Source organism: Castor canadensis, chromosome 11, assembly GCF_047511655.1.
Source record: "Castor canadensis chromosome 11, mCasCan1.hap1v2, whole genome shotgun sequence".
Classification (NCBI taxonomy): Eukaryota; Metazoa; Chordata; class Mammalia; order Rodentia; family Castoridae; genus Castor; species Castor canadensis.
In genome coordinates this window covers 41,170,740-41,185,335 of record NC_133396.1, presented here as the reverse complement: position 1 = coordinate 41,185,335, position 14,596 = coordinate 41,170,740, and the positions used below count along the sequence as shown (strand labels likewise).

The 14,596-nt window shown below is 38.2% G+C and overlaps 1 protein-coding gene across 4 annotated transcripts in view; it reads right to left on the bottom strand.

The window, feature by feature from the left end:
- Myo1d (myosin ID) overlaps positions 1 to 14,596 on the bottom strand; it is a 343,577-nt gene that overhangs the window by 65,852 nt on the left and 263,129 nt on the right. For all 4 annotated transcript variants that reach the window (XM_074046362.1, XM_074046359.1, XM_074046360.1 and 1 more), the window contains one exon: positions 12,548 to 12,702. In XM_074046362.1, the coding sequence (XP_073902463.1) occupies positions 12,548 to 12,702 (155 nt within the window). The remainder of the gene's footprint in view (positions 1 to 12,547; positions 12,703 to 14,596) is intronic.

The window sequence follows — 14,596 nt, the reverse complement described above, 5'->3', positions numbered from 1 at the left end:
GTCAGGCCTTGCTTCACCTCAAGTCTCTGCTTCTCACCGTGGGTTAGCTATGCTGTGTGCTGTTCTCTCTCACTGAGATAAACTTCTGTGCCTTTGGAAACATACTCAGCTCAGACACAGAAGGTGTAGTGACCTATAAGTCTTCTCTGACCTAATCCCCCAAATCTTAAAGATGGGAAAGGTAACCCAGCTTGGGTCAGGTATCATTCCAACATGACAGCTCTTGCCAGGGATTAGGCAAGGCAAGGATGTGGTACCTCTGGATGAGCCATGTTGATGTGTGACAGGGGAAAGGGAAATGATGTAAAGGAGGGGCTGCTGGGCAGACCAAAAGACAAATGTCCCTATACCTAAGCTTCTTCTTCCACACAATTAATATTTCCATGATTCACTCTAGTCCTGGGGATCTACTTTCTCTAAGAATGGTTATAGAACGGGATGAAGGTTCTTTAACCTTCTGCTTCCTTGTTGTCCCGGAAGGCAGAAATCTAGATCCTTATCATCTTAGGGATTTTTATTGCTAACAAGTACAGGGTAGCCAAAATACTAAGCAGAAAGAAAGCTACAAAGGTGAAGGGATTTTATTAGTTTTTTCTTCTATGAGAATTTCTGGGTTTTGGTTTTATTATTGAGGACTGCATCTACCTTTCCAACTTCCATTCTTGCTAGATCTTTCTGGGCTCAACTAAGCTTTTCTAGCATGTGGGGGGGGTTCATAAATACATATTCTATATCAACCAGTGTTCCCCAAGCTCCCACTTCATCTAAATGAACAAATATTTTGCATTCTCAAGAATGTCCAGGCATGATGTTATCTATGCCATTAGGCTTAGTCTCACTGGGCAGCTTTATATTTTTATATTCATTATCTCTCTATTACTCATACAAAATTCAAATGTGGCAACATGACGTTTAATAAACTCCTATGCGTTTTTCCAGTTTCATTTCTTGCCACAGTCTCATTGGCTCCCAGCATTCACCCATTTCCCCACATATACCAAGGATGATTCTCTCCACAAAGCTCTTGCACATTCTGCTTCCTTTTCTAGGAAAGCCTTGTTCTGCTTCCTACCTGGGAACCTCTAATGCAGTATTTCTCATGGGATTAAGAGCTATTTAAAGAGAAAGGACTCAACAGTTCATTTTTTTTTTACCCCTCCTATACCCATGGTCAACCTGTGGTGGGTGCTCCATGAACACAGGTGAACAATGGCATGAAGATGGATGGGATGGCACTTGGTTAAGTATGTTGTGGGGTTACATAAAATTCTGACTCCAATACAGATGATAGGGCCAAAACCAAACACATCAAGGAAGCTTTTAAAAATCCCACTACAAAATTATATCTGACATTCAATTTAGAAAAAAATCCAACAGATAGCACAAACCAGTGTACTGTCTATTAATCATTCAGCAAATTTATGAACACCTCACAGTATCTCCATTTTAACCTATATTGTAAGGTAGAGTGGTATAGCTTTAAGAAAAAGAAATGCAACTTCTCTTCATATGCATTATCTACCCAGTGAATTACTGAAACCATAGTCAATTTTCCAGCACTTTTGAATTTACTCTTTCAACATGAAAGGCAATGATGGACACATCACAAAGTAAGTAAGTAGCATTGATCTGCATAAAAATCCCAAGAAAACCTTCATTGTAAAAACAGATGAAGTGGAGGATACCTGTGTTCCCTGCATGCCCCTAGGGAGCTCTGTCCAAGGGCAATTGCTTTTTGGTGCTGATAGACACAGTGCAGAGAGAGAGAAATGGAGTTGGTAGACAGCAGCTGCTACACCTCACCACTGTTTGATTTTGATCCTGGTTTAGTCTTTTTTTTTTTTTTTTTTTAATAGCTAGCATTTATTGAGTAAATTACTAATGTCAGGCAAGTTCCAGGCACTTTGTAGGCATATTCTCTTTTCACTGTTCCAATAACTTCTTGACACCATGACATGTCTTTCTTATGAATCAGTAAAATGAAATTCAGAGAACATAGATCTTCTGGTGTACAGTAAATTAAGTGGTAACTATTATTATGAGTTTGTTTCTTTTTTTTTTTTTTTTTTTTTTTTTCATTTTTCTTTTATTATTCATATGTGCATACAAGGCTTGGTTCATTTCTCCCCCCTGCCCCCACCCCCTCCCTTACCACCCACTCCACCCCCTCCCGCTCCCCCCCTCAATACCCAGCAGAAACTATTTTGCCCTTATCTCTAATTTTGTTGTAGAGAGAGTATAAGCAATAATAGGAAGGAACAAGGGGTTTTGCTGGTTGAGATAAGGATAGCTATACAGGGCATTGACTCACATTGATTTCCTGTGTGTGTGTGTTACCTTCTAGGTTAATTCTTTTTGATCTAACCTTTTCTCTAGTTCCTGGTCCCCTTTTCCTATTGGCCTCAGTTGCTTTAAGGTATCTGTTTTAGTTTCTCTGCGTTAAGGGCAACAAATGCTAGCTAGTTTTTTAGGTGTCTTACCTATCCTCACCCCTCCCTTGTGTGCTCTCGCTTTTATCATGTGCTCATAGTCCAATCCCCTTGTTCTGAAAGCCTTTTAAGATTTCTCTCTGTCCTCTTTTGTACATAGCGAATGGTCTGAATATGCATATAAATAGGTCAAGTTTATTATGTGGAAGCCTGCTATCTGCAGGTAGGGTTTCTTATCTGGGAATGGGCAGGTGGGGCCTCACTGTCAACTTCTCAGGGTAATTAAAACCACTGCTTAGGATGACGGATGGTTCTTTCTGGGATGGCAGAGGCCATAAACAGTCTTGGACCTGTTTTTGGACCTGCCAATTCTCATTTCTAGTCTTCTTTTTCCCTGACATCAGAACTCCCCTCACCCCAGCCTCCCTCTTCACTGGGTAATACCTTTAAAAACATGAATATTCAGTGGTTTCATTTTCTGAAAAAAATTGTTTTGGTCACAATGGCTTCAGCAAATTGGCTGTATCAAAACCCCATGTACATATCCCGATCGTTTGTGAGGTGATGAAGCCAGTGGCTCTGGTGTGTGTAGAGACAACTTTGGTAGTTTACAAAGGGTGTGGATTCTAAGGAGGTGATGATTTACAAGTGTGGGGATAGGACCTGGGATGTATGTGCCTTTTGAATAAATGCAGAGACAGCACAATTTAAAGAGCCCTCATACTGAAAGACTGCCATCGTTTTTTCATGACTGTATGCTATTTTGTTGTATGGAAATACCTAATAGATTCAAGCATGCTTGTCTTGACAGATTTTTATATGGTTTCAATGTGTTCACAATTTAAAACAATGCTATATAACATTTGCTCTCCTGCTTCTTGTGGGAAATGACGATCTTATACACTTCATCTCCCAGTACTTCTACTCAGTTCTGCCTCACCCTCTTCCAAACCAGGCCCATCCCCTGGTCTTACTGGAGGCTGCCATGTCCTGTGAAGCTCCTATTTCTCTGGCCAAAGTGAGTGTCATTGGGCTGTGACTCTCACAGCCATGCTGTGACAATCTTATTGCTCTGTCTACAGTTACTGGGGGAACTTTTCCCTGGGATTTTATGGACAACAGCCCTGAGATTGGGCTCTTGTTTCTTTACTGGTGACAAACTTGGAAAATGAGCTCCTGAGAGTTTTTTTTGTGTGTTTTTTTTTTTAATTTATCAGATAGTTCCAGTGACCTGGGGGAGCTATTCTGGGAGAGTGAAGCTGGCAAATGAGACATGAAAGTGAAAGACAGAGATTGTGACAGCATGTAACTCCCTGATCAGAGTTGTTCCTCTTCCAAAGAGAACCAGGAACACATACACTTTCTGAGGCATCTGTTAAACACAAATGACAACTTGGTGAGGTGCATAATTCTTGAGCCCTAACTTTTCCCTGCAAAAGACTGGAGATGCTGCTCTAGTGGATTCTGGCCTTTGTTGCTGCAGAACAGATGAAGGCAATTCTGTTTTGTTCCTTTGTAACTGGTTCTCATCCCATCTCCAAGTCTGTGTGCTTAAAAACACATATCTATATCAATACTTACTTATCCTTGAAATTAAAAGGGACATTACAATAACAATAAGGTATTTTAAGTCATCAAACAAGATGCTTTCAGTATAGGAAAATTTTCTTCTATTATGTTTTAATTTACCATATTTTATTGAATATAAGATACCTGTGAAAGTATTCTTTTTTTGTGCATTGAAAAGGAAGATAAAATGTTATTTACTATAACTGTGAGAATCCATCATTTACAAGTCACGTCCCAATTTCACAGATGCTAAAATGCCAAAAACGATACTTAGAATCAATGAAATACAGTATTACTTGTGTCTAATGTGTTTTTCAAGTACACCTATCACAGTCCTATTGACCTTTTTTGAAATCACTGTCTTCTTCCTCATGCTGCAAGACACTATCAAAATTTTCTTTCAAATCAGTTCTATTTTCCTCAATAGCAAAAGTTATCTTCAGATTTTAATGTTTTCCTAAGCACTTTAACATTTTTTTCTTACTTGATTCAAATAATTGAACATTTTTATTTGTTTCTCAGTCAGCACTCTCTTCATCTCCATCTGTTATGTAATTTTTAGCCTGCTTGTGTAGGAGCTATGCTTTCTTGAAGCAGATGTTTCTATAATATGAATTTTTTTGTTATAATCCTATTCAGAAATAGGATTTTCTTTTAAATCTCATTTACAACTTTCCTACTGTTATTAACTTTCCTTATAGGTCCCGTAACTAAGAAGACATCTTTTCAGTCTCGGGCTTCTCACATTAGGGGCACATGGCATCTTCTGGGCACCTTCCTCCAGTCCACCTGTTTGTAGTTAGAATCCCTTTCTCAGCTGTTAAGATGGAGAGCTGGCTTATGTGCACAGTCTCCAGTTGTGGTTTCAAAGTCTTTTACTTATTAAGGAACTGCTGATCTGAGCAGGAATCTCTACATCCTGTTTCCTTGTCAGCTTACTGACAAGGAGAGTCTGAAATTATTTCTAGTTCTTCAGCTAAAGAAAAAGTGAATGAAAAGCTGTAACTCTCTGCATGTAACATACGTATGGCTCTTCTAGCCCATAAACCTTAGTTGCTGATTTAATATCATGAAATACCTAATCACTGTGCCCCCAGATGCATTACATTGCTGAAAGCTGTAATTCTGGAATCAGTACAAGAAGAGAGGCCTTCATAAAGGGAAGGACACCATAAAAGACTTCTCTCTCTCTTTCATCCAGGGGGAGGGCTTAGTTACCATCTTCTGATAGGCAAGGTACACATATCAGTGAGGAAAGGGCAGAAGTATCTTCCTGTCAATGGGCCCTCATCAGCCAGGCATTTACCTATTTAACAGTCAGCACCCACTTAATGTTTACAGAGAACCTCCCATGTGCCAAGCACTGTTGAAAACACCAGGGAACTGCACAGAAGAGAAGAAACAAAGTCTTTGTTTACATGAGTTTATATTTCAGTTGGAATATATACAATGAACACATTCACAAGTAAACACATGGCATGTCAGATGGAGATGAGAGCCACGGGAGAGATTAAGCAGGGCACAGAGGAAAGGGGTGCTGGGGTGAGGTAAATGGTTTTTCTGTATAGGACAGTCAGGGTAGGCCTGATGGGGTGACATATGAGCAGAAGTTAAGGACATCCCTGTCAGTGGGCTCATGGTTGAGTCATATTTCTAGTTTCTAGCACTGTGGAAATCTGGAATCTCTGCCTATGTTTTCATGCATATTTCTACTGAAAAGCAGAGGAGGGTGAATTGTATCTACTCATTTTTCTTTCATCATAAGTTAGATGCTTTCAATAATTATTGTTTTACATAGCCCAGTCTAGGCATGGTGGTGCATATCTGTAATCCCAGCACTGGGGGAGCTGATATAGAAGGATTGAAGTTTCAGGCCAGTCTGACCTACATAGTGAGACACTGTCAAATAAAAGCCCAAAATAATTCATTGACATGGACCAAAATTTAATTAACCAATCCTTTATGGTTGGCAATCTGAGTTATTTCAACAATGTTCATTTTACTTAATATATTTTTAGTTGGTATATCTATCAGGCATGAAAACATGTACTGAGGAGTTGGGAGAAACTAGGAACAGCAGGGAAGCAGAGGACAGCAGCCAGGCTGGCCAGGGTCCTGGAGGTGAGACCTCTGGGAGGTGGCCTCTTCTCTCCTGGCCCCTCATCTGTACTCCTCTGGCAGCAACAGCAATGTGCAGCCACCAACCAATGCCCTGCTTATGGGTATTACTGTAACATAACCATGGGTTTTAAGGGAGAGTTAAAGAACATAAGTAAACTATACCAGAGAAGTAGGTCACATGTTCAGTTAAATTCACTAACGGTGCTCCTTTAATTAAGCAGAAATTGAAGATGCTGCTTATGGGAAACAAGAAGCAGATGGACTGACTTCTGGTTTTCATCCAGACAGGAGAAAGAAGAGATTTCAATGCCCAAGATTGGGATAATGCTGAGGTTTCCAGCTTCTAGGCCAGCAAATGCCTAGACAATTGCTTAGGGCAGATGGGTCCTTTGACAGTTCAATATCGCAGAGTTGCTGGTGACTCTACAGTTAGGGCAGCTAACGTGAGACCATCTGTTTACTGGTGGGCACAAAAGCTCACTACCAGCAGGTAGTCACTGCTGAGAATGAAATATAGTCCAGGAGTCAAGTTCACCATCTTTATAACCTCTGTGAGTAAAGTGGCCTGGCAAACCAACCTGGCAACCACAGGAAGAGAAACCTTGCTTGTGTTCATGTGAGGTAAAGGAGACCATACAGAGTGGTAATATTCCAAGAGGTTTTATTTGGGATTATTTCACCATGTTGAAATGGCACAAGACAGGACATTCACTTAGAAAGTCATTCTACTTTTCTAAACAAGAAAGGAAAATAAGAATGAATTCAGAGCCACCTATCATATACTCAAAAGTAACTGCCATTTATTTTATTAAAGTGAAAAATATTAAATAATATCACATATATTTATTGCAAAAGGTTTACAGTGAAAAAAATAAATACCCTACTACCTTTTTTCCAAGTACCGAGGTGTTTCAGGTCCTTTTCAGAGACAAACACCCATTTCTGCATATTGTTCCAGATACAATGTGTACATAATATGTATCTCTCTATATTTGTATCTCCGCGTATTTTTAAGCAGGGGAAAAAGGTAAGGTACACAATGCTGTATGTAGCATATTACTACTTATGTAAAATTTCAATGAGAGCTATTTATAGTATAGATGATCTGTAATACAGATATTTCTTTCCATATATGTATAGCCATAGATGTATTGTACACATACATAGTTGTATGTGTAGCATATATACACACACATATATATGCTTCCAGCTTTTTACACAAATGGTGGTCGGTTGCACACACCATTCTGTAGTTGCCTTTTTGTCCTAGTTAGTGTCTTTTGGAAATAATTTTATATCCATATAGATAAAAGTCTCCTGTTCTTATACTGACTGCATTTAAAATGAACAAAAGTTCTGGAAAGTGCTGGGAAGTGCTGTAGTAAACAAATCTGTTTAACTTCATTGGCATATCCCAAACATGTTTGATTTTGGGTCCTTGTCCCATCAGTGGGATTTCTGGACTTATTGGTATGGCTGTACTAGGTGTTTCTGGATGGTATCTGTTCTAACTGGTCTGTGCTTCAGCCATAGTAGTTCCTAAATCTGTTTCTTCCTTTTTATTGCAGTGCTAGGGATCAAGCCCAGGGGGTTGTGTATGCTGGGCAAGTGCTTTACCACTGAGATATGTTCCCAGCCTTAAATATTCTTAATGTCACCTTTCTGAATATACTTTATTAGTGATTATCTTCAGGGCTGGGGGTGTAGCTCAGTGGTGGAACATGTGCTTAGCATGTGTGAGGTCCTGGATTTCATCTGTGGCACCAGAAAAAAAAAAGACTGTCTTCAGATGTTTTAGAACGCATGAAACATGTGCGTGTGTGGTAGGTGTTTGGGGAAGCAAAATAATAGGGACAAGTTGAACAAAGAAAGCAGGAGGGGAAAGAGGCTAATGTATACTCAGTTGTATTTAGGTTTGGGATTCATATGGAAGAAAATGCCAGAAAAGGTCTGGCTTCAACTCATAAGATGATGATGATGAGAAATGTACTTGATAAAGTAAAAGGCAATAGCTTTGTTTTTATTTTAAGATTTTTAAAAAAATCATGAACTATTTCAAACATCAATATATTTTTCATCTACAAATGATTGCATCTAGAATTGATATGAATCTTTTAAAAAATATCTCCTACCTCTCTAAGTTAACTTATAAACATCTGAAATTTAGTTACAATAGCTTTTAATATCTGTGTCTTCTAATTCTAACATCTGTGGTTAGTTCTGGGTTGGTTTCAATTGGATGATTTTCTTCTCTCATAATGAGTTGTGTACTCTTGCCTTGTTTGTATGCCTGATAATCTTTGAAAGGATGTCAGACATTGAGAATTCTACTTTGTTGGGCGTGGAAATTTTTATATTCTTATAAATATTCATGAGCTTTGCTCCAGGACATAAATTACTTGAAAGCAGTGTGATCCTTTTGGGTCTTGCTTTTAAGATTTATTAGATAGCATTTATTACATTTATCCTAAGGCCAATTATTCCTCCTGCTGACCCAAAACCCTCCTGAGTTCTCACTCAGATGCCCTGTGAATTACAGGGGGCTCAGTCTGCCATGTTAGGACCCGTGCGAATCCTGGCTGTGCGAGTGTAGGGTGTATTTCCACTGGTCTTCTCAGCTGGTTTGTTCCCCAGGCCATGTACAGTTTCCCCTTCCTCATGCATGACTCAGTACTTTATAGAGTGCCTGAGGGGTAGTCCTGTGCAGATCTCTAGAGTTCACTCTGCACCTCTCTCCAGACTGCCTGTGGTCTCTTTTACTCAGGGACTCTACTGTTTCCTTTGAGATACCCTGAGTGCACTATGGCCTGGCAGTGCTACATGGTAGGACAACAACTCAGCTTGTTTATTTTTTATCTCCAAGGGAACATTTGCCTGACGGCCAGGGTCTCAAAAATGGTTAAGACAGAAGGGTGGGTTACATTCCTGTCACTCTACTTTGTTCCTGTCTATTTTTCTTTTTCTTTTTTTTGAGACTGGTTCTCACTATGTGGCCCTCTTGCCACATAGTCAAGTGCTGGATTACAGATGTGGGCTACCAAATCCAGCCTTTTTTTTTTCTTTTTTTGGTGGTGGTATTGGAGTTTGAACTCAGGGCTTCATGCTTGCTAGGTAGACACTCTACAACTTGAACTACTCTGCCAGACCTCCAGCCTTTTTTTTTTAATGTAAAATTTATTCATATAGTTTTTATCTTTTCCTCATCTGTCTTTGCTCCTTATTTTTGTATTGTCTATTCATAGTTCTTTTAACATTTTCTTCTGGTTTATTTGCTCTTGTGGGGAAAGTTACTTTTGAAGGGTAAATCTTGAACAGATGAGGTTATCCAGCTCATCTGCCCTATAGTTTCAGTTTGGGTTGTGCCTTTACATCCTCTCTCCAAAATACCATGTACTCTGTCCAAGGTCACTGCTTTCCTCAGCTTGTGTATATTCTTTCTTAGGCCACAGGTCCTCTGGATGGTAGTCATATGAGCATTTCTGCTCAGCTTGACTTTGGTTGCTTCTTGTTTGTTTTCATTCCTGTATTTACTTATTTTGTATGTTTACCTATTAGCAATGAGTATTACCTTTTATTAAATAGTATTTTTGTCTTTTATTGGGAAGATGAAATTCTTTTCTTCTTTAATCTGGAGAATATATTAATAGAGCTTTCTAATGGATCCCTCCCTCCTTGCATTCTTAGGGTAGTGAAGACCTCATTGGTCATGATGTATTATTCTTTTAAAACACTCTTGGATCTAACTTGTGGGCATTTTATTTTGGATTAAAAAATTTCTGTACTATCGAACTAAACTTTTCTTGTGCTATCTCTCTTTGTTTTGGGTACAATGTTACACCCAAAACGATATTTTTTTTCCCTCAAAATTTGTACATACCCCTCTTCTGTCTGAAACTTGGCTGGAACTTTGCTCATGGACTTTAAGTTCTAATTCTCTTTATAATTTTTTCTGACAATGACTCTTATTAAAGTCTATGTATGGTATGGTTTATAAATTTAAGCCCTTTCCTCCCCACCTCTGACTAGAGAATGTGCTTTAGGGAAATGATTTAGAAGATAAAGAATTGGGCTGGAGTTTAATTCCTCTCACCTTTGGGTCTCCATAATTAATGCAGGGACAAATAAGATTATATGCCACACCATTACACTCATAAAACACAATGTGAATTTCAAAGTCACACCAATGATATGAGACTTAAAAATAAAGGAAAACAGAAAAAAAGGAATTAACCTTTCTTCATGCTGTCATTAGGAGACTGATGACTAAAGTTGAAATTTCAAGCCTGAATTTTCTGGTGTTACGGAAGAGAGATTCTATGTCTCATTACTACTTGATCTCTTAATTCATAAGACAGAAATATCAAGAATAACCCAAAAAGAAGAATGTTGATAGCCTTCTTCTTCTCCTTATACTTATAAATTCTAAAGAAATTAAATTTTTTCCTCATACATGGTAAAGATAGGACGTATGCACCTAGACATGCATCTCAGAATGCTTATGAAAGGAAAGCCATCAATGAGTTCTATTTTTGTTACTTGTAGAAGATTTTTAATAGGGTTGGCATTTATTAAATAAAGACCTAGCCTGAGATAAAAACAAAAACAAAAAACTTCATTTCTCCAGGCAAAAACTATTGTATTCATTAGTACAAACATCCAAATTAAAGATAGTAAACTGTAATTCTTTTACTTAATGACACTAAATATTCACAGAGACATAATCCTGATAATGTGAATTTTAGATGCTTAGTGCAGAGACACCTTCTTTATTGTCATTTCCTTTCTAAACTCTTTAGTATTGTTCTTAGTTTTATAATTATTTGTCAGATGGAAGGGATTTTCTTCAAGGTTGTATGAGTTAGCTTTACTTATAGGAAGAATGGACTTATTTTGGTTCACAGTTTCAGAGGTTTCAGTCTATCATAGCAAGGGAGGGCATGGTTGAGCAGAGAGCTCACATCATGGTGGTCCAGAAGGAGAGGGAGGGAGAGAGGAAATGAGAGAGGGGAGGAGAAAGAGAGGGTGAAAGAGAAAGAGAAGGAGAGAGATAGATAGAGAGAGAGAGAATGAATATGAATGGAGAGAATGCCTATGTTAGGGGGCTTCCTTCTTTTATTCTGTCCAGGCCCCCAGTCTACTGGATGGTGCAACCCACATTCAGGGTGGGTCTTTCCCCCACACAGACACATTTGAGGTATGTTTTACTATACTCTTTGGCATCTCTCAGTCCAATGAAGTCAACAATCAAGATTAACCATCACGAAGGCCTATATATTTATTTTTTTTGTAATTCCTTAGATTCTAATTTTTTCCACTAGATGCATTATTTTGCTTATTGCTTCTAGAAATATTTCATGATATAAATATTTAAAGATCTATTTTGATTTAGGATACAAGGTTTAATAACATAAATGGTTTGTGCAGACCACTGTTGAAATTATACTCTACACATTAGTAAAAATAAACACAGTGGAATAAGACATGTAGACATCTGCTTCTAAACATGTCTTTGTTTAGGGAAAGAAATGCTCAGTGTACACTTGAATAACATACTACTAAGGAGCACCCAGTCATTTCTGAGAATGTGGGAAAAGTTTTTGAGAAAGAAAAGGAATTGCTATAATCATCACTTGTTTTCTTTCTCAGTTACTGATTTTTGGCAAGTGGTCTTGTCCCAGCACCAAGATGGGGTGGGGGAGACAAAGACAGCATGCCACAACAAGAAGAACATGTAACTGGGGAACATGCTTATTCAAAAGACTCCACAACCTCTTATGGAAAGGAAAACTCAATCTTTAAAACAACTTCAGTAAATAACCAGACCAAATCACTACTCTCAGTAAAACTATCCATTCACTGTTCCCCACAACCCTTGGAACATGCTGTTTATATTTCTTACATCATTGTTCATCACACACACATACCCCAGGTATCAGTAAGGCTTCCTGTGCTGTTTTCCATCATGACTCCATGTTTTTGCAGCAGTTATTGCCTGCTTTGGGAATTTCTTTAGTCTTCATGGACTTATGCATTATCTGAAATCTGCCTTCTAATTTGTTTACAGTCATAATAGACACACTAACTGATTATACGCAGGGTAAATGAGAAGCTGTGATAAGAATATAAAGTAATTTTTTGTATTGCTTGGATTTAATTACATTTGGATTGTCAGTGAAGAAATAACCACTAGGGAAATCTCATTGTTGGTTCAGCTAGAGGCTAAAAAAATAAAGCATCACTCCTAATCTTGAAACTAAAACTGAATACTAATTTTATCTTCTATGAAACAGACAATTTAGTGGAGAAAATTTTATGGAAAAAAAAACCCTCAATATATTCAAATTGGCACAGAACAAGTTCAGTGATGGATATGATTAAAGATTTTATATATTTAAAACATGTCTTAGATACAAAAAGTAAAACCTTACCTCTTGAAATGATTCACCAGGACTCCAACAAGTTCTCCAATTCGACTCTCGTTAGTTGGCTGTTTGCTGAAGAGGCAGACAATGAGGTCTTTGTTGTCTTTAGTATGGAACACTACAAGTTGGTCCTTTCCATTGGAGACACTCAGCCCAGTCAACTGCAAAGAGATAACACATGGACAACTATTAGAGTGATTTTCAAAAGAATAAACTTAAAAACATATTTTGCAATGGTTTTGTGAAATAATGCTGATGACTTTAGTTCTTATCAAGTCTCATGGAAGAAGCAGATGGAAGGAAACAATGATAAGACCAGAATGTATGCAATTGGGAACAGAAAACATAAAGAAAATCAATGAAACAAAAAGATTATTCTTTTAGAAGATGAATAAGGCTGATAAACCTCTAGCCTAAAAGAAAAAAATATGGACTGAAGACCTTATTACCAGTATCACGAATAGAAGAGGGGCTATCACTACAGAGCACACAGACATTAAATAAATAAAAAGGAAATATTTTGAACAACTCTGTATACAACAACTTATACAAAATCAAACAGTTACCTGAAAGCCACAAACTACTGAAACTCACCCCAAAAGAAATAGACTGACTAGTTCTGTATCTGTGGAGGAAAATAAATTTGTTGTTAAAAAAATCTTTCGAAAAAGAAAACCCCAGGCTAAGATGATTTCACTAGTGAGTTGTACCAAACATTTAAAGAAATAACACCAATTTTCAATATCTTTTCTAAGAAAGAGAAGGGAACACTTCTAACTCATTTTATTTTATTTTATTATTCATATGTGCATACAAGGCTTAGGTCATTTCTCCCCCTGCCCCCACCCCCTCCCTTACCACCCACTCCGCCCCCTCCCTCTCCCCCCTACCCCCTCAATACCTGGCAGAAACTATTTTGCCCTTATTTCTAATTTTGTTGTAGAGAAAGTATAAGCAATAATAGGAAGGAACAAGGATTTTTGCTGGTTGAGATAAGGATAGCTACACAGGGCATTGACTCACATTGATTTCCTGTGCGTGTGTGTTACCTTCTAGGTTAATTCTTTTTGATCTCACCTTTTCTCTAGTTCCTGGTCCCCTTCTCCTATTGGCCTCAGTTGCTTTTAAGGTATCTGTTTTAGTTTCTCTGCGTTAAGGGCAACAAATGCTAGCTAATTTTTTAGGTGTCTTACCTATCCTCACCCCTCCTTTATGTGCTCTCGCTTTTTTCATGTGCTCATAGTCCAATCCCCTTGTTGTGTTTGCCCTTGATCTAGTGTCCACATATGAGGGAGAACGTATGATTTTTGGTCTTTTGGGCCAGGCTAACCTCACTCAGAATGATGTTCTCCAATTCCATCCATTTACCAGCAAATGATAACATTTCGTTCTTCTTCATGGCGGCATAAAATTCCATTGTGTATAGATACCACATTTTCTTAATCCATTCGTCAGTGGTGGGGCATCTTGGCTGTTTCCATAACTTGGCCATTGTGAATAGTGCCACAATAAACATGGCTGTGCAGGTGCCTCTGGAGTAACCTGTGTCACAGTCTTTTGGGTATATCCCCAAGAGTGGTATTGCTGGATCAAATGGTAGATCGATGTCTAGCTTTTTAAGTGGCCTCCAAATTTTTTTCCAGAGTGGTTGTACTAGTTTACATTCCCACCAACAGTGTAAGAGGCTTCCTTTTTCCCCACATCCTCATCAACACCTGTTGTTGTTGGTGTTGCTAATGATGGCTATTCTAACAGGGGTGAGGTGGAATCTTAGAGTGGTTTTAATTTGCATTTCCTTTATTGCTAGAGATGGTGAGCATTTTTTCATGTGTTTTTTGGCCATTTGAATTTCTTCTTTTGAGAAAGTTCTGTTTAGTTCACTTGCCCATTTCTTTATTGGTTCATTATTTTGGGAGAATTTAGTTTTTTAAGTTCCCTATATATTCTGGTTATCAGTCCTTTGTCTGATGTATAGTTGGCAAATATTTTCTCCCACTCTGTGGGTGTTCTCTTCAGTTTAGAGACCATTTCTTTTGATGAACAGAAGCTTTTTAG